Here is a 23453-nt window from a genome sequence, read left to right as displayed (position 1 = left end):
TTCAAAACTTTTTCAATACAATTGCACACTACTGCACCTACAACCTGTCTAACAGAGATCAAGAGATGCCCAACTCATCTCTCACTGGAAATGTGAGCACAATTGCTAAACGTCAAAACCTCCTGAACTCGGGCAACTGTCAAAGTTCAGGAGGTTTGACAATTTTAGGAAATTTACTGCTCTAGTCAGTAGTTCGTTCTATTCGTTACTTTTGACCCAGCCAACTGAACAGGGTGTATTTATTTTGCCACGAAATTTGTAATACCCAGAATGAAACGTCGGACTCCCTATAAAATATATAAATATACCATATTTGAATAAATGATCAGCGTTAAGAGCTAGGTCCATTTAGCCATGTCCGTCTGTCACAAGTCACTCAGATTTTGAGATGTCAATCTGAAATTTTACACACGTGCTTTTCAACCCAAGAATTATACCTATAATGAGGCCTTTCCTGGCAATTTAGTAAGGCATTCAATGAAACGAGCGTAGTAATTAATTTTTTAGGAGTTTTTAATTCAGTTAGTTAGTTTTCGAGTTATTGACGCAGTTTTCGAAGGCCATTGAACGAGAGACTTTTACTACCGGAATTTTACTTTTGTGTAGTCGTTTATGTACTGACGTTACCTTGCCCAAGCTGTCCGATACGAGGCTGAGATCCTCTCCCTTGAGTTATAGCACATCAAAGATTTTTAACTAATTAAACCTGTTAAATTTACAAGCCTACTTCAAAACTAAGGAGCAACACTCGGTAATTTTACAACGTCTGTTGAGAAGTGACTGCTGTTTCCCTTACTCTTAGGTTTATGGATTTGGCTCCCAGCGGACTTATATAGATTGTTGGTTGAAGAAAAATTTGTGGTAGATACGTATCCCCCACTGTCGCCAGTTTTGAAAAATATAGTTTCGACAGAAACGCATTTAAAGTTTGACATGCTAAGTCTAACTGGTCCAGGCGCTTTAAAACTACAGCGGATTATACTGCTTTTTTCACCGTTTTATCAATTGAATAATGCTTTTCGAACGCTAAGTGTACTTTCAGCCCAAAAAATTAACTATTTTCTGAAATTTCTAGACTGGTCTAACACCTTAAGGTAACTAGATGTCTTCTATGACTCGAAGAGCACTGATAAGTTTTAGCTGAGTAATTGTCGTTATTACCTGTTATAAATCTTCAGTTTGCAATTCTGTGGCATTTTATATCTTGCTGATATATGTATGTAGTATAATAAAGACTCTCTCTATTTTTAGCTTAAATATTTTAATAAATAAAATTATAATATTTAAATAAGAAAAATAGCATATTGTTCTATGTTGTTTATTTTATATTTTTATACTTTTTTTATTACATTTTTATGCGATTTTTTAATTAATTAAATATCCATGTACTTTTACAAATTAAAACTACATTACTTATGCTAAATAAAGCTAGCTCAATTACTCTCTACAGCCGTTGGGCAGTTTTTCGATTTTTAGACTTAAATATTAAAATTTTGTTCCGCAAATTTTATGCGCAAAAACAATAAATTTATTATTATAATTTTTTTATTTATATAATTTGCATGTAATATCTCCCTTACACTCTCTATATCACATGCACTCTCACTCTCTTCTCCAGTATTTGCAGTTAATGCCTTGAAGTACTACATTGCTTTCTAAACTGTTCACAACATATTGGACACAGCCCCACGCAATGGCCAGCCGCTAGGTATTCGAATTTTTTAACAAATTAACGGTATTTTTTCTTTGTCTAATTAAAGCTAATATTTTCGTCATCACGCTTGAAAATTTAATTATTCATTACTAATTTTCAATTACTCATTTAATTATTACTTTAATTACATATCAGTTACGCTCTCACCCAGTTTACAAAGTCCTCTTTTTTAGTATTTAGTATTTTCCTTATTTTAGCAATTTAGTTAAGAAGAAAAAAGTTGCGCGCTGTTGAGCAAAAACGTGGTAAGCAGTGACAGCAGCTGAAAGCTAATTTGTTTTATGTCTGTCTAAATTTTTTCTCGTTTAGTTTCAAAACAATAATTTTATTTTTTTCTAACGGCAGCATTTGTTTTTATAAATTTTATCTCCAAAAATATGTTGATATTTTACTTAATTTACTAGCCAAATATTGTCACCAATAATTTGCCATATTTTTGTAAATTTTTTGTCGCCTTCAACGCCACCACATAGCCGTCCGTTTGATTTCTTCTCGGACTTCATCTAAATTGCTAAAAGGTAACATCAAGTGGCCGTCGGTGTATTCGCTAATATTCGTGAGCTGCGCGACAGATAGCCATACCAGTAGAAGACATTGATGAGCAAGAAGAGCATTGGGAAGACTATACGGGAGGCGCGATCTATTTTCGATACTGAGTTGTATTGTGGTACACGTTTGCCTTTACGACGTGCCTCTAATTCCTCGCGCCGGTAGAAAGACATGCGTCTTTTGCCGCTGCCGCGATGTGGTGTCGGCTCTATAGAAGACAAAGTGAAAATAGAAAGTTGAGAAATATTTTACTCGTATCTCAAACGAAGTCTAAGAAATAGAAGGAAGTTGAAAAAGTCGGTATGGTTATGGCTAAATGTGTGGGACGAGCTTGAATCCACTCATGTTGAAAAACGCTAATAAGTAGAATATAAAATATTTGTTAAGGTAAGAAATTAAAAGTCTTCCCTTTAAAGTTTCTTGGAATAGATATATACATATATGTTGCTTTCATAGCGGGTTTCCTTTCGAACAATCAGCAACCTATAATAGTTTACTTCACTATCCGACTACGCCAATATCGCATTTGCTCCCGTGTAGTACCTGAAAACGGCTTTTGGTAAAATTTCAGCTGATTCGGACCCGACTTCTTTTATATATACGTACAAGAAAAAGTCACTCGCCGGGGAGAAATTTTGATCGGAGGCCTGTTTTACAGACCTCCAGTATTTTCAGACGTGTTAAAGAAAGTGAAGCTTCGATGTATCGAGCTAAAAGGAGACTATGCTGGGAAATAAATCGCCAGGTTTCTTATTGGATAACTCTCGTAATATTTGTCTACAATCCTCACATTATGAAATAAGGAAGAAAGATTCGTGATGCGCTTGAAGTATTGTACTTTTATAAGTAGCTTAAAAGAGTAGCTTTTAGCCTTCCTAATAAAAGCGACGTACTGAAAGTTCCATGGGGTAATACTAAGCATGTTGTAGAACACAATATATACAAGGACCTAGTTAAATGAATTTATGATATTTTTCAAAGATTCAGATGAAATACTTAAAATTTCTTCCTTACCTTCACCGGCTCGCAAATGGGCTTCTTCATCATCCTCATCCGACATATCGAAGCCAACGCGACCACGTTTCCGCCGACGAAAACACGGCCAAGCGAAACAATTCAAATAGTAGCGACCACTACCAGTAGTGCTTTCACCTCTACCACCGCCACCCAGTATACGTCGATTAGGGCCCGAATTGCGACGTGCACGCGCACCAATTCCCACACCAATACCGCTGCTGCTCGCCGATGTCGAACCTTTACCGGTGCTATGTATCGGTATAGAACACATCGACAACGGTATCACCTCGTATAACTTTGAATCGGTGCTAACATTAAATTCGCTCTTCAATGTGCGTGCGTCTGCTTCTGATTCAGTATCCGAGTCCATTTCCTCAATGATAAAGTAGCATTCACCCGAACCATATTTCGTGAAATAATGAACGACAGCGAATTGTAGTATGGTGGCGAAAATAAAGGCGAACGAAAGAAAAACGAAGAAATCCAGTGCAGTCAAGTAGGGAACCTTCGGCAGATCGGTGCGCGCTTCCAAGCCGAGAAATGTCATTGTAAGCACCGTGGTAATGCCCAGTGAGACACGATCTGCGGTGGCCTCGCGATTTAGCCAAAATGAGACCCAAGAAAGTACGACGAGTAGACAGCAGGGGCCATAGACTTGTATGAGGAAATTGCCCATGTGACGTTGGAGGTGGAAATTCACCATAAGCATTGAGTACTCGGCTGTGGAAAGATGTGCACAGACAGAGAGAGAGAGAGAGAGTAGAAATCCGTTAAAAATTAACATAACTGCATTGCTGTGAGCTGCTAGTAATTTATCATATTGTTTACTAATAATCAATTGTTGCTGGCTTAAAGCTATTTACATTGTTGTTGGTGCAAATAAATCACTGCAGTGGTTCAATGCGTTTTGTATGAATTATTATCGCTAATACTTGGTCTAAATCATCTCGACGCATTCACTATCTGACCTACATGACATATGAGCAATCATAAATTACATAAACCAAAAATGAGAAAACAAAAAAAAATCAACTGCAAATAAAATCACCCCAAAGCCAAAACAATAAAAATAAATTACTTACACGCCCGACTCGACTCGAAACGCACTGAACCCGGCGCATCCACACTAATACCACCAAAACCATCAACACCACCACCACCACTGGCACCCCCCAAACCACCACGGCCCGCACCAACACCCACACCACCACTCCCACCTCCAAAGGCACCTTTGTCCAATTGCAATCCCGTACCGCGTACATGCTGATTCTTCGCACCCGGTCCCGCAAATGTAGTCATCGATTTACTGCCATACTTTTGACTCTTACGATTCGGATTGTAATCGTTGCCTGCATTTTTGTTGTAATAATTATTGCTGTTTCTATTAGCATTGCCCGGTTTGTGGCTGTTGTGTGTGGCATCATGCGGTGCGGCTGCTTTGTAGATCACATCAGTGAGATTGCCCGCCGGACAATCGACCAAATCGAATTGTGACAACTTCATATCCTCGGCGATGGCAACAGCTGGGCGCTCGCGATTCCAGCGATATACAACGTCCGCTGTCGTATAGCCAACTGTAATGAGGAGCAGAAGAAGGTCGAGTGTTTTATTTTTTAAAATAAAGTGTTAGAAAATTTAATTATTTATGGGTGTCAACAAGTTTACCATTAGCAAAGTAATAATGATGGTTTGATTGTAGGTAGTGGTTGAGTAAGTTGAGTAAGTAATGACATTTGAATGAGTCGCAGTTGACAATTGAACTTTATTAGTTTACTCCGCTCTGTACTTTCTTTCACATTACAATTATAAAAGTTGGGTTCTTTTCACAAAAATCTAAACCCAAATTAGAAGTCGCTCATAATCTAGTTTTTAACATCAGAGCGATCCGATAAGCTTTTAGCCTCATCGCCCGATGACGCCAAATCTCAAGAAACTATAAAGTGATTAATTTTGTCAAAATATCAGCCGAAATGTACTCGTAATTTTGTTTCGGCTTGTGGAAGCCGTCTTGTTCACCGATTTCATAAAATTGGAAGCAAAACCGTGGCAAAACGTGGCAGAAGTCCATAGTCTCGTTTCGGCAGCTTGCCGATTGAAGTTCCGTGAGATAGTTGAGACAGTTACCATCTCGAAAGATTGCGTGAGTGGAATATTGAGAAAGAGAAAGCCGTCGGAAGGATGGGGAGCACGTTTTCTCACTCGAAAACCATGAGACCATTTCTCTCAGCTCAGCTGTATTTGATGATGTTGCTTAAGTGCAATCCGAAGGAGTCTTAGCATCGCTTTGTGACCGCCGACGAAACATGAATTCATTAGTACACACCAAAGTCCAAGAAACGATTGAGACAGTGGATTTCACCTGACCAATCTGCTAGGAACAAAGCAAAGTTTGTCGTATTGACTGGAAAGGAAATGGCTACCGTTTTTTGAGATTCAGAAGATGTGAGATACATCGATTGGACCTAGAAAAGAGCAAAACGGTCACGGGCCTCTAATATGCCGGATTATTGGATTGAATCAGCCAAATTGCAACAAAAAAACGGCCTTGCAAAAATCACACGCCAGGTTTCCAGACCATTATCCCTTCATGTAATAACTGGAGTAACGATGTTCTGTTTTAAACCCCGAACAGAGTATTTGAAGTTTGACATGGGGTTTGTAATATCCAGAAGGAAATGGGGTAACGTTTTTTACTGAGAAGATGTGACACACTCTAGCAAATGTTTGCTTACATTGCAAATCCAGGTGATCGCATTAATCCTCCTCTATTCATTCTTATACGCCCAAATCTCTGACGTTGCCTTAATACATTATTACCTTATATTACCGTCAACTCATGTGAGTATGTATGTTTTTGTTGCAATGTGTGTGTTATTGGCACAGTTAGATAATGTGTTTGCATGTTTACACAATTCAAGTGGCAGACAACACAAAATTGATTTTTTGAAGTAACTCAGTACGAACTGGTGAAGATGCTTACCACTAGCAACAATTCTTTCACAAAGCAAATGAGTTAAGAAGGAGTAGAAGAAGTAGGTGAAAGGGAGAATAACAATACATGAATATGCGTGTGCGTTAGGTTTTATGGTACATATATGTATGGTGTGTTGTAATTATTTTGTAGTGTCTTCTGTGCTTTTCTCTACTGTCTCCATTTTTGCTTGCAACGTCGAAATGAGTAAGTTGTTACAAGAAAGAAGTTACGGTAAATGCCAATACAAGCAAACGACTAGACATCACTTTGTCATTAGAAATGTTGGTGAGCTATAGATGTTGACAATAAAGCGTGTATTGAATTTTGTTGCCGAGTTTTCGGGGGTGTACGGTATGTATATTGTATTTCTGATGAAGGGGGGTGTGCAAATGAGTATTCTGAAAAGCTGACGTAACAGTTTATTACTGCAATAACAAAAAAAAAATAGCTTTTTCACTAAGTCATTACATGGGTACAAATGTTTGGCTATTTTGTGAAGTTCAGTTTAAATAAAAAAATTAATTTTTTAACTTTTTCAAGCAAATGATAATTAATATGAGGATTTAAAAAATTTTTTTTGAGTATATGAAATATTCGATTTTAATTTTTAAATTAAAAATATGGGCGTGGTTTTCTTAGCTTATTATTTATGAATACACAAATTTTTGAAACAGCCTTTTTTATTGTTTTAACTAATTATATACTTTACTATAGAACCAACCTAGTACTTTTCAATATAGACATACAAGTAGTTTATTAGTTTATTGTGTGTGCAACAATTTAATTTTTTTGCATTTATCTCATGCAAACTTTGATGATTTTGGCTCCAATTTTCCGACACTTCTAAGTCATATTTGAATTTAAGAGCACGTGATTCATCGAAATTTGCATACGTACCGTATATATGTATGAATATGACAACAAATTCATAAACGACGCCCACAACTTCAATACGTCAGTTATCGGCGGTAATAACAGAAAGCAGACGCTTAGTAAATAAACACACACATATTTTGTTCTTTTTTTTTTGACGCCGGAAATATACAAAATATGGTAACACAAATCAATCGACAAAGCAATAAACAGTTAGTTGCAAATGAATCAAACACGTGACAGCAACTTAATTATTTTGTATTGAGGTTGCGTATACGCCATGACACCCCATGCTATGCAATTCAGTTATGCAAAGCTGTGTAACCGCAATAATGTATGCATGCCGCACACACACATACAAGCATAGAAGTGGTGTATATAGTAAGCGTATGGTTACAGAGGTATGGAAAAAGGGGCGCCTGAGCTCCTTGCGCTGGTTGCATACCAAGTAAGTGAGATATTTTTTCAAGAAAAATTTTAACAGCAGTAAATCAATATGAATGATACATACTTATGTCTATCTTTATTAATAATAACCGTTATTATTAAATTTCGAATATATATTTTTTAGCGGTATATGGACACATGGAGTTCAAAAAAAGCTTTAACTGGAGAGTTACCAGGAACTTTTAACTTTTTATTTTACATACTTTTGTTATTCTAGATCTACTTCGAGTTTTGCACATTTCAACATACAATTATCTTTGCTACCATTCGATGTGTTGCTTGCTGTTGCTACATCAGTACTTGCCACTCATTATATACAGATGTGTGTATGTGTATAATAATGTAAGTGTGCATGTTGTTCTGTCAAATTGTGTCACATTGAGGTTTACTCTGCGGATATGTACGTATTAAAACACATACGTATAGATATGTTACAATGTTGTACGAAGTAATGTGTAAATTGTATATTAATGATGTTACGTATACGCCTCGTACGTCATGGAAATCAAAAGTGCACATTGAAATGGCAGAAATCGATTTTGGGCTACAAAATTTGTTTGAACTAGACAAATAATGATTGAAATTAAAACTTTTTAAACATTGCTGTTATAGCAGACATAGATTGCGTATATCAATAATTCGTAAGCACGCATGGCAAATGGCTACATTAGACTGATATAATATTTTAGTGCTATTAACGTCGAATTTTAAAGTTAGTATGGAAAGCAGTTAATTGAAAAATATTATTTTTAGTGCATGCTTGTCATATTTGGGTTTCGTAACTGCTATATTTTTCTGCATATTCTGTATATACATGGTTTATCAAGCGATGGCCTACTAGTTTTGTGTTCTGATCAAATATCGAATTTTTGCAGGCTGAAAACGAAAAATATTTTGGTTAAAATTAAACTTTTCTAAAACACGCCGCCATTTTGTAAATTTTTGAATTTTTTTCAACCTTAGTTCACTGTATGCAGAATATGTTCTCCGTGGAGAAGTTTTTTTGACTTCATCCACGTAGGCCGTAATCACAGCGATATTTTCGAATACTTGAGCTTTGATTTATAATTCAAAAATATTTAATTTTCTCTTAAAAAATTTTACTATGTATTCTTGAAACATGTATAAATATATATAAAATCACTGATATAGTAACTTTTTCTTTTAAACTTCCAAAAATTGCCTTACTTAGGCTGTCAGATGAGGTAAATAAATGGTTGACGGTGGTCATCGAAAGAGAAGAGAGTACAACAAGCGAACTTTAATATCACGCCATGATTTCCTGCAAAAAACAAATAACGAATTACCTACTGACATCCGATATTGCTTTTTTTTAATCTTCTAAAATCAGCGGCTACACCCGCTTTCACACGTGGTCAAAACAAAACTACTTGTTCGATTCGGCTTAAATTTCAACAGTAATCGTCTACGACTATGTATTAGACGATAGTAAATTCCACTTGAGACTAATTAATTATTAGACTACCCTTATAAATTGTTCATATTTTGGTCAGTTGTTTTGGAGAATTTCAATTCAATCTTTTCATGATATACCAAAATACAGCACTTTTTATTGAGTTTTGAATTTTAATGTTTTAAAAAGACTTCAGAATCCTTTAAACTCGGTTCCTTAGTTAGAAATAAAAAATGTGTATTTTTTCATCTCATTTTTTCCATTTGTCCCACACACTTATATACACACATAAAAAAATTCTTTGAACCGACTTAAACTCTCTACACAAAATGCAATCAATTAAAGCCTTGAATGTCGGACAGGCAGGCAGACAAATTCATTAGAAAAGCCGCTGCACGCACCACGTTGCACACAAGCTTCTAAGCTCTGCGACCGCCAACAGCGCGCAACAAACAATAATGATTATGTACTTGGGGTGCAACAAGCAATGCCTTACACATATGCATGGCCTTATGCATGCATATACATGCATTTACAAATGTGTTATTGTGTGTGTGTTGTTGATTGTAAGCGTGCCTATTTTTGTGCGCCACAAACGAATGAGCGAATAAATGAACTACAAACGGCTAACAACAGCTTAACTTGTTTCCATAGTTGCGCTTTTACAAGCGTGCAGTTTTTTGGTTTTCGTTTTCTTATTGCCCATTTGTGGCTATAAGGACATTCATAAGGACGAGTGCAAAGCAAAAAGAGCTATTTAAATCATTTTAATATCACAAATCGCAGCAGGCCGGGCGAAAAGTCTGAGGCGTAAAAGCAGAAGCAAATAAAATAAACCGGCAGCTAAGTGGCGCAAAGCGATAAGCGTACAGGGTGCTCACATTTGAGGAATACATGTCTGTATGTTTATATGTGGGCAATTACATATGCGTGGTTATAGTGGGGATCTTTCTACAAACATGAATAAACGGTTGTGTTTGTATGTGTGAGGAAAGCATAAACATTTCGTTGAATTGCATTTATAATAAGATTGCACTAATACAAATATAATATGTGTGTAAAATATAACTATATATATATATATATAAATATATAACAGAGTCGCATGCACGAAGAAAGTTTGATATGTGAGTAAATTTTTCTATAAAGGATGGTTCTTTTCAGTAAGAAAATGTAGGCAATATACCATATTCTCAATTTGATATACTTAATCCAGACGGTATTAAAATCTTCTTATTAGCCTATAACTTGTATATTCTGTAGTTTCAAGAGGAAATGCAAGTTCTACGTATGCAAAAGATCGTATTGTTGAATACATTGATAGCCCATCTGTGAATAAAACCGAATGTCTGTTTGTAGGACGCCTTTATAAAAATAATGTTTAAGAGCCATCAAAACACTGTTTGAAATACGATATTCTGGCAGCTCTGTACCTAAATTGATGGCAATACTTTTTAGCGTTAATTATGCTAACCTAAATGCAATTTAACATTTTAAGAAACACAGTCACGCTATTTAATCAAAAAGTCACTGTTCTATCAAACTTCCCTCAAGCATACATACACACAACATACTATATGCATTTGTTGCCCTTCCCTTCATAAGCATATTTGCGACTTTGTGTCGTCAAGGTCAATAGGTAATAAAAATAATCGCAGACACATATTTAAACATGTTTGTAGTTATAGCATAATATACACAAGCACATAATATGCTTAGCTGCCTTAAGCATTGCTCAGCTGAAAAGATTACGCTCTATGAGTTTAAGAAGATTGAACAACATTTCATACTTTATATAAGGGTATAGCCATATCAGCCTAAATGCATACTCATATTTATTGTACAAGTTGTATAGTAGTGTGTTTGTCGCCTCAATTGCATTTACTTTGCAACTTGTGTGATTTGTTATACAACTTACACAGTTGCTTATAAGTTTTTGGCAGTTTTCATTTCACTTACATGAACCAAACTTTAGTGGACACTTTTGTATATCCATGGGGAAGTCTTCCAAGTTCATTGGGCAGCCAGCTTTGATTGTTAGCCTGAAAGAAGGCAGAAAAAAGTGAATTTTATTGTGAAAGCAAATTCAAGTTGAGAGTAGAAGGGTGTTCATCAGGTTAATATTTTTTTTTAATTATAGAGTATATTTAACGTTAGTTGGCTTGCAATGCATATAGCTTTCACCACTCACCTGCTCGAATACAACACTCTGCCGTTCTGATAAATGCGCACAAATTTATTCGGTGTCGTTATGGTATGCAGATAGCTCTGTTTGCCATTATAGAAATATGTATCGGGTTTCCAGATGCGCGCCAACATCGAAACACTCAACGCCAATGTGTCCTGAGCGCCTTTGAAGGCTAAACGCTTATCCACCCATGATTGACGGAAATAACAGTCCATGGAATAAGTCTGCAAAGAAATGAAAAAAAATATATATTAAAAATATTTACTTTGAGGGCAATAGAAATTTGCCACAGAGGATATTCACTTGCGAGGTGTTAAGCAATCAAATCAAAAGCATCGCATTGATTAAATAACACAAATAGATTGCACGCGTGTAAATGGGTGGCTTTGTATGTGTTTATGTACATATTAGTAGAGCCAGTCGCTTGTGGTTGCTCAATCAACAAATACTAAATTGAAATAAGTCAGTCAAAAGCATAACGGTTTGTCGCTTAATCGCTTGCTGCAGCTCCCACTCACCATTTGTTGCTGTTTTTACTGAGTGACTTTAATTGGTATTAACTTGTTTGGCTGCAAATAAATAGATTTCTTGAGCTTTTTGCTCTCGCGAAAAGCAATTATTATAGAAAAAGTGTTTACGCGGGAGTTTAATGTAAGTGTGGTGGGTTTTTTTAGCGACTAAGTTGCTGTGGCGTTTCTATAAAGTAAATACGAAGTGAATTTTTACATTTAATTAAAAAAATTAAAAATAATCATAGTGAAAGATGTCTGTTTATGATTAATTTGCATTGCTCACATGCATTGCCTTACCATATCCACTTCAGAGATGGGTCCCATACTCCGTACCATAATGTCAACTTCGACTGTGGCGGGTGGACCTGAAAATGCAGTAAATTATTAATTTCTTTTTAATTTTTTATGTAAATGTACTAACTACTTGTATATTACGATAACGAGAAAAATAAAAATTTTGTATTAAAAGTATATGTAGCTGTAGGAAAAGTTAGGCATATACTTGTACCTAACATTATACTCATTAATTCATTGTTGAAAAAAGTTTTTAATAAGCAAGTAGACAAAATTTACACAAAAGCTACCAAAGACGCACAACAATGTTATTCTAAGGTGGTCACCATCCATCTGCTGTAATGGTTTGGTGCAGAGTCTTTTGTAAAGGTCATTACACCTCTTTATTTCCGTTAAAAAGGGTTAAAACTGTGGCGATAGTGTACCTGCAGAATATTTTAGAAGTAGTAGTAGATCAGTTAAGCAATACTTCTTTCGATTGAGAGCATTTGATCTGTAATCAATATGCTGTTCCAGCACACAAGACGAAAACCACCCACAAGTGCTTTAGAGCAATATTCTTAGTTTCATAGCTGCAGTGGATTGACACTCTGGAATTCCAGACTTGAATTCATTGGACTACAGTTTGTGGTCAGAGTTGGAGAACATGGCCTGTCGAATACTCCACAGAAATTGTGCTGCTATTGATCAATGGCCGAGTTGTTTAAGGACTTCACACAAGCCCAAAAAAAGATGAAAATTTCGAATCAAATTTTGTACATAGCTTATCTAATATACTCGTATGCATTATTAAATAAATCTAGCTTTATGAAAAAATATATTATAATTTCATTTTTATAACGGCCTGAATTCCAAGTGTCGGAGCTTGAAAAACGATGTCATATCTATACAACCAAATTATTTAGAAAAATTAATGATTTGTTATATATACTCGGATTATTACCATTATATTTAACTGCTCTTGTTGTGCTTTTCTGTTGCAAAGAAACTTCGGTCAAAGTAAATTTGCAAACACAAGCTTATTTGACACAAGCTGAAATGCAAACTTTTTACTTTACTTTGGCTCTAACTGCTTTTGGATAATGTTTTTTTTTTTGTTTTTGTTTATATGTATAAAAAAGCAACTAAATTTTATTTCCTCTAATTAGTAGCAAAAACTGAAATTTCAAACGAAAATTGCAAATTGACAGCTTCCTGCAACATTTTGTTGCCGCTTTCATGGCAAGCATTTTGGCTGTTGAACAATTTCCGCGCTTTAACACCTTGAGTACACAACAGAAGCTGTCAAATTTCCCACAACAGGAAGACCAAATGATTGCCTGATCGCGGGTTCAACTGGAGACGCCATACATAAAGGCAAATACTCTTTCATACACAGCTTGTCACCCTGATAGCATCTTATTATACATTCACACTTCAGAATTACGCGTATCAACGCATACGTCTGCTTAGTTGCAACCCTCTTACGCGTTAAACGTTAATGCCGCAAAATTGACTTGCCTGGCTTCCTTGCAACGCCTGTTTGCCACATGCTTTCCACTAATTTGTATGCCAACATTTGAAGTATAACGTCGTGCTGCATATGATTGCTTTTGTAGATATTTTCATAAATGTCAGTTTTCGAAATTGTCGGAGATGTGTCGTTTTAGCGCTCTAGCTTTTCGAAAATTTATGCGTAATGCTTAAGCGGATGTGGCGCCGCAGCACAATGAAGCGGACACTCTAACGAGTGGAGGCCGAAAAGTCTCCAATTACCATTCAGAGCGATTGTGGGTATTTAGCGGCTTAAGTAGATATATAAACTCAAAATTTTCACACTACAATTTCAGTAGCGTATGGAGGTCTTTGTGGTGTCTTCTTCTTCCTAGGGTAGCACGGTGTTGACAAATTCCACGCCAATTACTTGAGTGTTAGTCTAACTGAACGCCTGCATTTAGCGCCAATAGCGTATATTTAATCAGCAGCGCGGTTCATTTTTGATTAAGTTGTTCTTAACAAGGCCATATCTTTATTTACTTTCATATTTCCAGCGCTTTTAAGCATATTAGAAGTAGAATATGAAAATAGTCATTTGTCGCAGCACTTTATTTGATTAACTTGAAAGCAGCGTCGCTTCCCGTTTATTTATTTATAGAATAAATTACATAAGTATATTTGGATAGTAAAAATGATCTTTTTTTTATAAAACGATTGAATCGTCATTGCAAAATAAGACAACAAAAGAATAAACAAATTAATGGAAGAGCTAAAATATGTTTGCGATTATGTAGTAGTTTAGTAGACTCAACCCGCTTTTATACAATTTTCTGAATACTAAGGACTTTCTTCTTTTTCTTTCTCATCTGCTCTTCTGTGTAAGCTGTGCCCTTCTATACCTTTTTTCATCTACAAAGGAAGCTAATATCTTCTAAAGGATCGAAAGGAACAAAATTAACCGTCTCTGAGACCTCCTCCAATGTACTTTTATTCTTGACAAAAATTTTCTATATTTTCAACGTCTTACAAGTCTGGTGATATTTATTAACTGTAGTTCAGGATTTCTATATGATATATTAATTCAGAGTAGGAACAAATTGTTTATATTATACGTGGGCTTAAACTTATACCTCATATACATAAAATACGAGCAATGTGGATGGAAGAACTATGTCGAAATTCCAAAATTTCTTATGGGAACCGTCAAGAGCCGCTTTTACAACTCTTTAGTTAGCTTACGATTCCACACTGAATCCTTTAGTTTTTATTCAGAAGGACTGTGTTGTTGTTTTAGCGCCAGAAAACATTCCTCAAGTAATTTTGTGGAACTTTGCGGAATTGGCGGTCCTTGAACGCATTAAAATACTGGTCCGTTCTAGTTACTTTTGCAGGAACCTCAACAGAATCAGCTAAAAAGCTAAAATTCGTTGAGTTCGAACCTCTTCAATACTAAGATCTGAAAGTACTGTCTCAAACCCAAGAAGTTTACTAAGAAAACATATCCCCTATTAAATATAAAATGTATTTTATATTGACAAAAGGAAGATGAAATGATAATAAGTACACACAATTGAGAATAAAAACAATCGTATTTTCTATTGACGAGAGAGTGATTTGCATAATAATGACAGGAAAGTCCGCTCACTAATAAAAAACTACTAATGGTTTAATTTCGATCATTTATAGCCGTATAAATTGTATTTGCAGATTTACAAATATAAAATATTACCCACTTACCACCGAAACCCGGTCGTATGCTATTATCATAGCCACGTAATAAATTATCCAACAATTCGGAGATATTCGCATGATTATTGCGCTGTGTCAGACGCATATGAGAGGCAGCCACCGACCAGGAGGCTGGAGCGCGTGCACCCAAACCGGATAAAGCTGCTGCTGCCACAGCAGCCATGCCAACGTCCAGCTTAGCAGTGGGCATCGTCACGCCAGCAACGGTTGTTGAGTTTGTGGCAGACAATGACACCGAAAGCGAGATGGTGGAGGCGTGCGCAAGTATGCTGGACGTTGGAGATGTTGACATTGGAGACCAATTAACGTGGATGTGATGTTGCATGGCCGGCATGAGAAGGCAGCTAATCAAAAGTTTTAATAAGCGACGCATAAGGCTACTTAAAAGGCCAATTGTGCTGTGATGGCCACGGGTGGACGTAGCGGAAGACATGCTGGGTACAGTGGGCGTCGAATGCATTTTGCTGTTGCTGTAACAGCAACAATGCACAATAGTTTTATTGTTATTGTTTTATTTTGTTTATTTTTTTAGTTTTTAATAGATTTTTGTTTTTGGAGTGTTGAGGGCAGTTATGTTGGTTAAATGTCCGCGCGACGCAAAGCTGTCAACTGCAAGCTGCGCCCGTGTTTTGTAAGCTGCGCACACACACACAGCGCGTTTATCATTTAACACTTTTTTAATTTATTTTTGGTTTTTTTTCTTATTTATTGTTGAAATTAAGTTAAAGTATTTTTTTGTTTTGGTTGGACTTGCGCTTGGTTTGCTTCAATTTCCAATTCAATTTGGAAATTTTCCTAAGGTCACGTTTTGTTAATATTTTGATTGGAGCGAGTTGAATTAGTTCCTAAATTAGATATTTTTTATGAATATTCAAAAGAAATTTAAGTCAAAAAACTGGGAAAATGTGCAACGGATTTTATAAGATATATTTTATGCTATATAAATTCAAGTGCCATATATAAAATATTAAGGGGCACACCTAGTGGGATAGCCTTAAACATCGTCGATTTTTGGGAATTAAAAAAAAACCGCTATATCTATTCTTTTGCAATTTTCAGGATTCTCACAAGCTATTTGAGATATCGATATGAAATTTTAGTATGTTTTCAAAGGTATAAACTATCGAAATTTAAAAAAATATATTTTTCAAAATTTCACACTAGTTGTGCCTCTTAAGTAATCAACACAAAAGTATGCAAGAGCAGTAGCTTATACAGAATTTTTCAGTGATTTTCGAAATTATTAATTTACTCATACCAATCGCAAGTTGTAGTGCCTACAAGTATGCAACAAGTTTTAAAAGTTTCCCTAATTGTCTTCCGTTTTATACTAAAAAACTCTCCAATAGCTATCGTTCTACGTTTTGAGGCAATTTTTTGTAAAAATACTATATTTATCGAATATGTATTCAAAATAGAAGGTTTTACACCTGTCGTTTCCCATGTCTGACTTCAAATTTCATAACTCTCATTAGCAACTTTTTAAGTGGCTCTCCAATAACAAAAAAAATATACTTACTCCTTCACTTTATTTCTTCACCTCAATTATGAGAAAAATCACGCGCCGTAAGTTAATTAAACAAAAATTAATAACTTACTCAAAAATACTTAGATTTATGCGCTTTTATTTGCGTGGCACGATTTTGCACTACGCGCTGAAAAGTATGCTTAGCTTGAAAGCGAAAATTTGTTTGCAAACAAAAGGCGAGCAAAGAATACGCCAAACTGCAAGTAAAGCAAAAATTAAAAAGAGTCAAGCTAATAGCAAGTAGACAGGAACCTAGTAGAATGTAGGAGTCCAAGCAAAGAGGAAGCAGAAGCTATGATGATGATGATGAGAAATTATCATACATACATATATGCATATATACGTCTGTGGCATATTATAAGTAGATTATTATTAGAAAAAGTGCATAGCTCATCAATTATGCAAAAATTAGAATTTAATAAGTGCACAGAGAGAGAGGAAGAAAGTAAAGATGAGCAGCCTATATAACTATACGCAAATATATATGATTAAATATATATTTATATACATATATAATACAATAGGAGTAAGTATATATTGAATCCTAACCAATCTGATGCTGCTATCCAATAAGGTTGCTTACCCACTAACCTCATTTTAAAATATTAAATATTTTAGCAAAGGATTTTTTATTTCTCTGATCGTGATAAAGTATTAAACTAGCTCGGCTATCGTCAACTCGTAATCTTCATTGATTTTGCCCTTGCTTGTGCAACAGCACTTCGATAACAGCCTTCGTCATCCAAATTTGTTGTATCATATATCTTGTGTAATTTTTCCCGACACATACTCTCAAAGTGACGTGGAGTTTTCTAAAATAAATGTAAAATAATTAAACATGCAGACAGAGCTGATTGCATAGCCTTTTGATCATTTTTTTACTGTCTTCAAAGTAAAGAAGGCATCTGCGTTCATACTCGTAATAGCCGAAAAATTTTGTCAATATTAAAGAAGGTTTTTAGCGTCTTATTCAGACTTATATATGTTGGTTTGGCGAATATTGAGAACTGTAATCACATACTAAGCCTTTATTTAACATATCCATGAAACGTCTCGAGTCCATCACATATTAGCTAAGGGGACCAACTTAGTTAGGCGGTATAACTCAGTTCACTTAGTTGGTTTATGGAGACAGAGCCATGGGCGATTTTTCACATAACTGCAACAGTGTTAATCATGGCCTTGCCACTTATATAAAATCAATTTTCCCAATATGCAACATCCTCTACTCAACTATGCGTTTGCAGATGTCTGTTGACTGCAATTTACCAACCCTAAACAATTTTTCGAAATATATATACACACATACATATGACATGTGCGATTATGTTAATGATGTTGTTACTCGTACGCTTACACTTGTGTTAAAAATCAACTTGAACACGTTCAGCAAAATTTATTCTCAACCCTTAAAAATCGATGTGTGTATTTTTGCCTTCAGCTAAAACGCATATATAGCATAATTTTCCAAAGCTTGCACTATCTCTAATGTTAGCTTTTTTTTAGCTTTTGTGGGCTCGTAAGCCTATATATTCATGCAAAAATATTCTTAAAAGCATTCGTAGTAGATTATCAGACGCTCATTGCTAAGTTGGTCTACTGAACTTGGCCTACTTACTAAAGTATTGTTTTTGCTGAGCTGATGAATTGATTGATTTATTGAGAGAGAAAGGGTTGATGTTAGAGGTGTACATACCTATACCTTAAGCAAGTATAGTAAACCACAAATTAATTAATATACCAGTGATTTTGGAATTAACAATTTTCTTGTGAAAGACTGGCATTACAAGCGGCTGTAAACCGCGCTAATTAAACCACCAATCGGTTTATAAATAATTTTTGTGAGTCTCAGCATTGTAGTACTCAAAAACTTGCCGAGTTTTATATAAGCTTTAAGTTTCTTTCACTTCAACAGCCTTAACTCATTTTGAAATCTGTGGAAGATATTTTTCTCAATCGGCTGAAAACTGAATATTCGCAGAGTCATGTAGTCATCCTCAGCTCTTGCTTCGCATACTGCCGCTTCTAGTTCTTAATTTGTAAAAATGAAATTTCAGCATTCAGCAATTATCGTGATCACATTTTAAAACAAAGGCACGCATAGAAATATCGTTTCTGCCTTTTGAGTTTTAACTTGCGATTTTTGAATTTTTGTTTTCTTAATTTCCAAACATCGAACTAGTTTTTTTGGGCCAACATTCAATGCCCAAAAGAGACATACAATTTATATAACTTCTAAAGAGACAAGAAACCTAATTAAATTCCTATTCATGTTTACTAACCTTACGACATCATTACCAAGTCTCTTATTTTATTCTCAATAGCCCAGTTTGTCACTCATCACTTATTCAATTTAGTCACAATAAGACCCTAGTTGAAATACAAACTGCTTAAATGACTCATTTCGGCTGAGCAATACGCTTTACGCAACAGCGCCACAAACAGATAATTCATGGTCAAAAGCTTGCTTAGATTTCTTTTTTGCATAACGAACAAACCTTAAGTTTATGCGCGACAGAAGAGCGGAAGAGACGGCGTTAGGCGGAAAAGAGTTATGCAGCATTGATGAGATTTGATCAACAAATTCACGACCAAAGCAAACGAGCAGTAGAAATGCACCCGCACATTTATTGCCACTACTCACATACATACGTCACCTACAAGCGGCAGGAAGCGCACTAAGCGAATTCCCAGCTGATGATGGTCATGTCAGTTGTCACAACGGGCAGCAAATACACACTTCTTCAACAAAGCAGCGACAGTGTCTGCGTCGCCTTGCAATATACATAATCATAATTATGCAATACTGAAGCAACAACAAATACAATGCTATGGAAATTCGATGCGTCAAAGTTGCAGCAACAAAAAAACACACTTAACGTGAATACTTAGCAGTTAAAGAAGCAGTAGTATAAGTGCCCAGCCTGTAAACATTTCTAATGGTCGCTGCCAGGGGTGTAGTCTCAAGCTGCAAGCTGCAAATGCTTAACCCTCATTCACTCAACAATTCATTTGACCATCACCACAAATCCCCTGATACAGAGGCTGGTCACAATATGAGGTGAACAATGTGGGTTTAAAGTTGTGTGTTTGCTGGCGTTGTATTGGTGCAGATAATTTAATATTGAAAATTTCATTTAACTTCCATATGTTCGAAAAATGATAGTAATGATAATGAAGCTGGTAATAACAATTATGCCTTTCCATCAGTTTTGTTGAGGCTGCTGCTACGGCGTTTCGGTTTGTAGCTGGAGGCGGTTGTAGAGTGTCTCGGTGCCATGTGATTCAATTTAATTCGATTAAGTGCATTTGATAGCAATGTAAAGCGAATTTTGAAAGGTCTGCTTACTATGACTACCTTGGAGATTGGTACGAGGCTAGGCTAAGTATGGAATAGGTTTCTGGTCTTCTATTATGGAAAGTTTTTTTAGTGGCGATAGTGACAAAAATCATGAGTGGACTTGCCACACACTCTGAGATCTCAGCGTAATCGTATCGAATACTTAGAAAATAAATTAAAGTCACGTGAAAATAATTTGCAATTTAGATTTGATCGAAGAACGCATGGAATAATAAAATTTGCTCGCACAAAAATAACTTAAATCGATGGATTGCAGGCTGCTTGACGTTTCAGTAATATTTTCAAATAAGAATCTAACGGAACCGTGGGTGTTGCGGCCATAAACCTTTGACTCTACCCTTCCTACTATTTTAAAGATACAACGCAGTTGACTTCTATGGTGCAGAAAGCTACAGAAATGGAAGGAGCAGATATTTCAATCAGTTAAAAGCAGAGTTAGAGTGTTAGTCGCTAGTCATACTAATCATATGAATCTAATTTTTGGGGTCTCTGACGTTTCCTTTTGGATGTTACAAACTTCGTGCCAAACTTAAAATATCTATGTTTAGGGTAAAAAATAAAAATATTACTCTCTACTAACCTATATGACCTCCCTTGTACAATATATTTTAGCAGCGCATTTCAGACTTGTCGACCAACTACTTTGTTCTCTCTATAATATCTAAGACTACAAACTCTTTCACAATTCAACCACACCCAATCATTTAAAAGACGCCTACAGCCCACTAACTGGTCAGCCGAACTTTTGATTGAATACCGATTTTTTGCTTTTGGTTTGAAGCAATGTGAGTACACTGCTTTGGATGGAAACAAATCTCATTCAAAGAAAAGCGAACTGAACCGCTTACTTGCCCGAAAGCTCGCATAGTACGGGTATATGCCGTTAGTTATTGCGTGGCTCGAAACAAAGAACAACCCAAAAATTTAAGTACGTATTCTAGGGAAAGCTGGAAACTATACTTGACGGTAATTTCAAGGTGGAAAATTTGACAGCACTTATATGGGTAAATAGTAAGCTGTCAGCGAAGTAAGAGTTCTAATTATGACAAGATTGAGACATTTACAACAAAGTCAGTCAGTGCGTTCAATATAGATTACTCAAAAACGTAAAAAGTAAAAGTTAAAAAAAGGAGCTCAAATTTTTCCGATTGCTAGGTGTTATATAAGTGTTTTGAATGACCGTTAGACAGAGTCGTATTTACATTGAAAATTTATTTCAACGATTAAAGATTACTTTAAATTTATATTATGGTCTTTTGCTGTCTGTGGTGCCGAAATTTCTCACACCACAAACATTAAGCGTCACTTAAAGCGTTAACTGCGCCAGTGCTGGCAGTATTGTTTGCAAAAGTAAAATAAAAGCTTCTGGAAGGGTTAAACAGGCATTCAAATATTGGGAAATTGGTAGAAGAAGAAAATTGCACAGAGTATACCAGCAAAAATTAAAAATAAAACAAATAAAATGTAAATAAAAAATGCGAAGAAAAAACAAATAAAAGTGCGGTCACTTCGCATAAATTCGACGCATTTCGAAACCGTTCAACATTCTGTAGTGTTTAACAAAGAAAGGCATTCAAAAATATGCTAACCTGTAAATGCAGTGAAAGCGAAATGTAATTGCTGGTGACGCAGCACTGAAGCAACTTCGGTGCCCAATAACTGAACTAAAAGCACCTTTGTAAAGCTTTTGTCTAAATATTGTACAATAAATAAAATCTTGATAAAGCGGCGTAAAATTTGGTGAAAATTTGGAACACAATAAAAAAAACTAAAATAAAAACAATACGCTTTAAAAGAATAAATATAACAATAGCAATTAATAAAAATGTAAAGCCTCCGAAGCAGCCGGCAGACAACCCTTTGTGACATTGTTTTTATTTTTGCTGTGCTTCAGCGCAGTGATATCAAAGTAGTCGCCGATATGCTTACATTAATTGTCTGACATCACTCATACCACCTGTCGTCCTCGCTGCACAAGTGTTTAGTTCGTCTTTACACATAAACAGACACACATACTCGGATTTAATGTCAACTCGTGCGTTAATTTTTCAGCTGACTCTGTTAAATTTAAAGAAAATTACTGTTTATTGTTGGTTTTTTCGCCAAAGGTCCAGGTCCGCCTGCTTTGCTCCGTGGAAATTATTGTATAAGTTGAGTACACGCACTGCTGCACAGCCATTCAATGGCGAGCAAAGCCGCAAAAGTTTAATGAAAGTTAATGAATGCGGTTGCCATTTAAATTGACTTCTTCGCTGTAGTGTTGTTGTAAAAAAGAAATAATAATTCTTTGCAGACACCATACACATGTTGGATGTGGATTTTAAAATCACACGAAAATATCGAAATGTAATTTACGCATAATTTCAATTGGCTTCGGTGTGTGCTGCAAAGGTAATTACCGATTTGTATGTATATGATATTTAAGCTGTACTATTGGGGTGTTAATAAAGCGTATTTTATTTCAATTTCATTTCAATTGCTGAAATTTATTTTTTTTTTAATATTTTCTCTATGCAAATAGCTTTGGTTAGCCGCAGTAAACAGCTATGTTATTTTGCCACATATGTTTTAAAGTTTTTATATAGAAGTTTTAGCAGCTGTTTATCATTGAGCACCTAATTGCAGTGGTTGATGCCATTAACAGCTTTTAGTTAGTTAAATTATATATTCTGGTAAGCTCTCGTTAATTTTGAAAAATTGGTTTTAATATATTTTTTATGACGGTAATTTTTTAAATTTATGAATAAACACGATGATATAATAGCCAATAAATATATACATATGTACAAAAAATTTAAAATGGGCAACACACTGTAGCCTATATGGATTTGACATTTTGTAAATACTTGCACTGTTTTATAATATCTTTGGTCAAATTATTCCGTCAACAATTTTAAGAATAAAATAACTTTTTTATTCCATTAAAAAAGCTTTTTTTTATCAGTGTGTTCTTTAGACTATGGTCTTTAGAAATTGTTTTATATGTTTAAGTCCTCAATATGATCTCGAACCCGCTATGTGAACTATATTTATACAATTTTCGAGAGAAATTCCACTTTTAAAGGGAAATACAGTGCTGAAACTTCGAATCAGCAATCCTTTGCCTGTAAATAGGTACTCTACGTTTTTGATATAAGCTTGGAGTCAAGTAAAAACGGTTAAACATCACTGTCTAAGATCTGAAGATATCTGATGATAAAGCAATGAATGCAAATAATTATCAACAAAACTCGAGAGAAGTGAATTTGGAGCAGCTGTTGTGACTCTGGAAAGCTTCTGTATTACTTTAAAAGGCTGAGTGAGAGCTTCATATCTTTGAGGCCATTTATGATGCCATTAATTCAATAAAAAAAAAAT

At 35.4% G+C, this 23453-nt stretch overlaps 1 protein-coding gene across 2 annotated transcripts; it reads right to left on the bottom strand.

Moving 5' to 3' along the window:
- Positions 1 to 1319: 1319 nt before the first annotated feature.
- Grd (Glycine receptor) lies at positions 1320 to 17486 on the bottom strand. Of its 2 annotated transcripts, XM_014233031.3 has the most exons (7): positions 15196 to 17486; positions 11986 to 12053; positions 11180 to 11400; positions 10948 to 11030; positions 4510 to 4854; positions 3278 to 4000; positions 1320 to 2471 (listed from the first exon to the last, which is right to left on the bottom strand). In XM_014233031.3, exons 1-7 carry the CDS (start codon positions 15665 to 15667, stop codon positions 2239 to 2241), a joined length of 2145 nt encoding a protein of 714 aa, XP_014088506.2. In that variant the 5' UTR covers positions 15668 to 17486; the 3' UTR covers positions 1320 to 2238. The 2 variants fall into 2 exon arrangements, with proteins under 2 accessions (XP_014088506.2, XP_069967449.1); XM_070111348.1 differs by lacking the exon at positions 4510 to 4854.
- Between the last annotated feature and the right edge of the window lie 5967 nt (positions 17487 to 23453).

Source organism: Bactrocera oleae, chromosome 6, assembly GCF_042242935.1.
Source record: "Bactrocera oleae isolate idBacOlea1 chromosome 6, idBacOlea1, whole genome shotgun sequence".
In the NCBI taxonomy this organism is placed as follows: Eukaryota; Metazoa; Arthropoda; class Insecta; order Diptera; family Tephritidae; genus Bactrocera; species Bactrocera oleae.
This window is presented reverse-complemented; position numbering and strand designations above follow the sequence as displayed.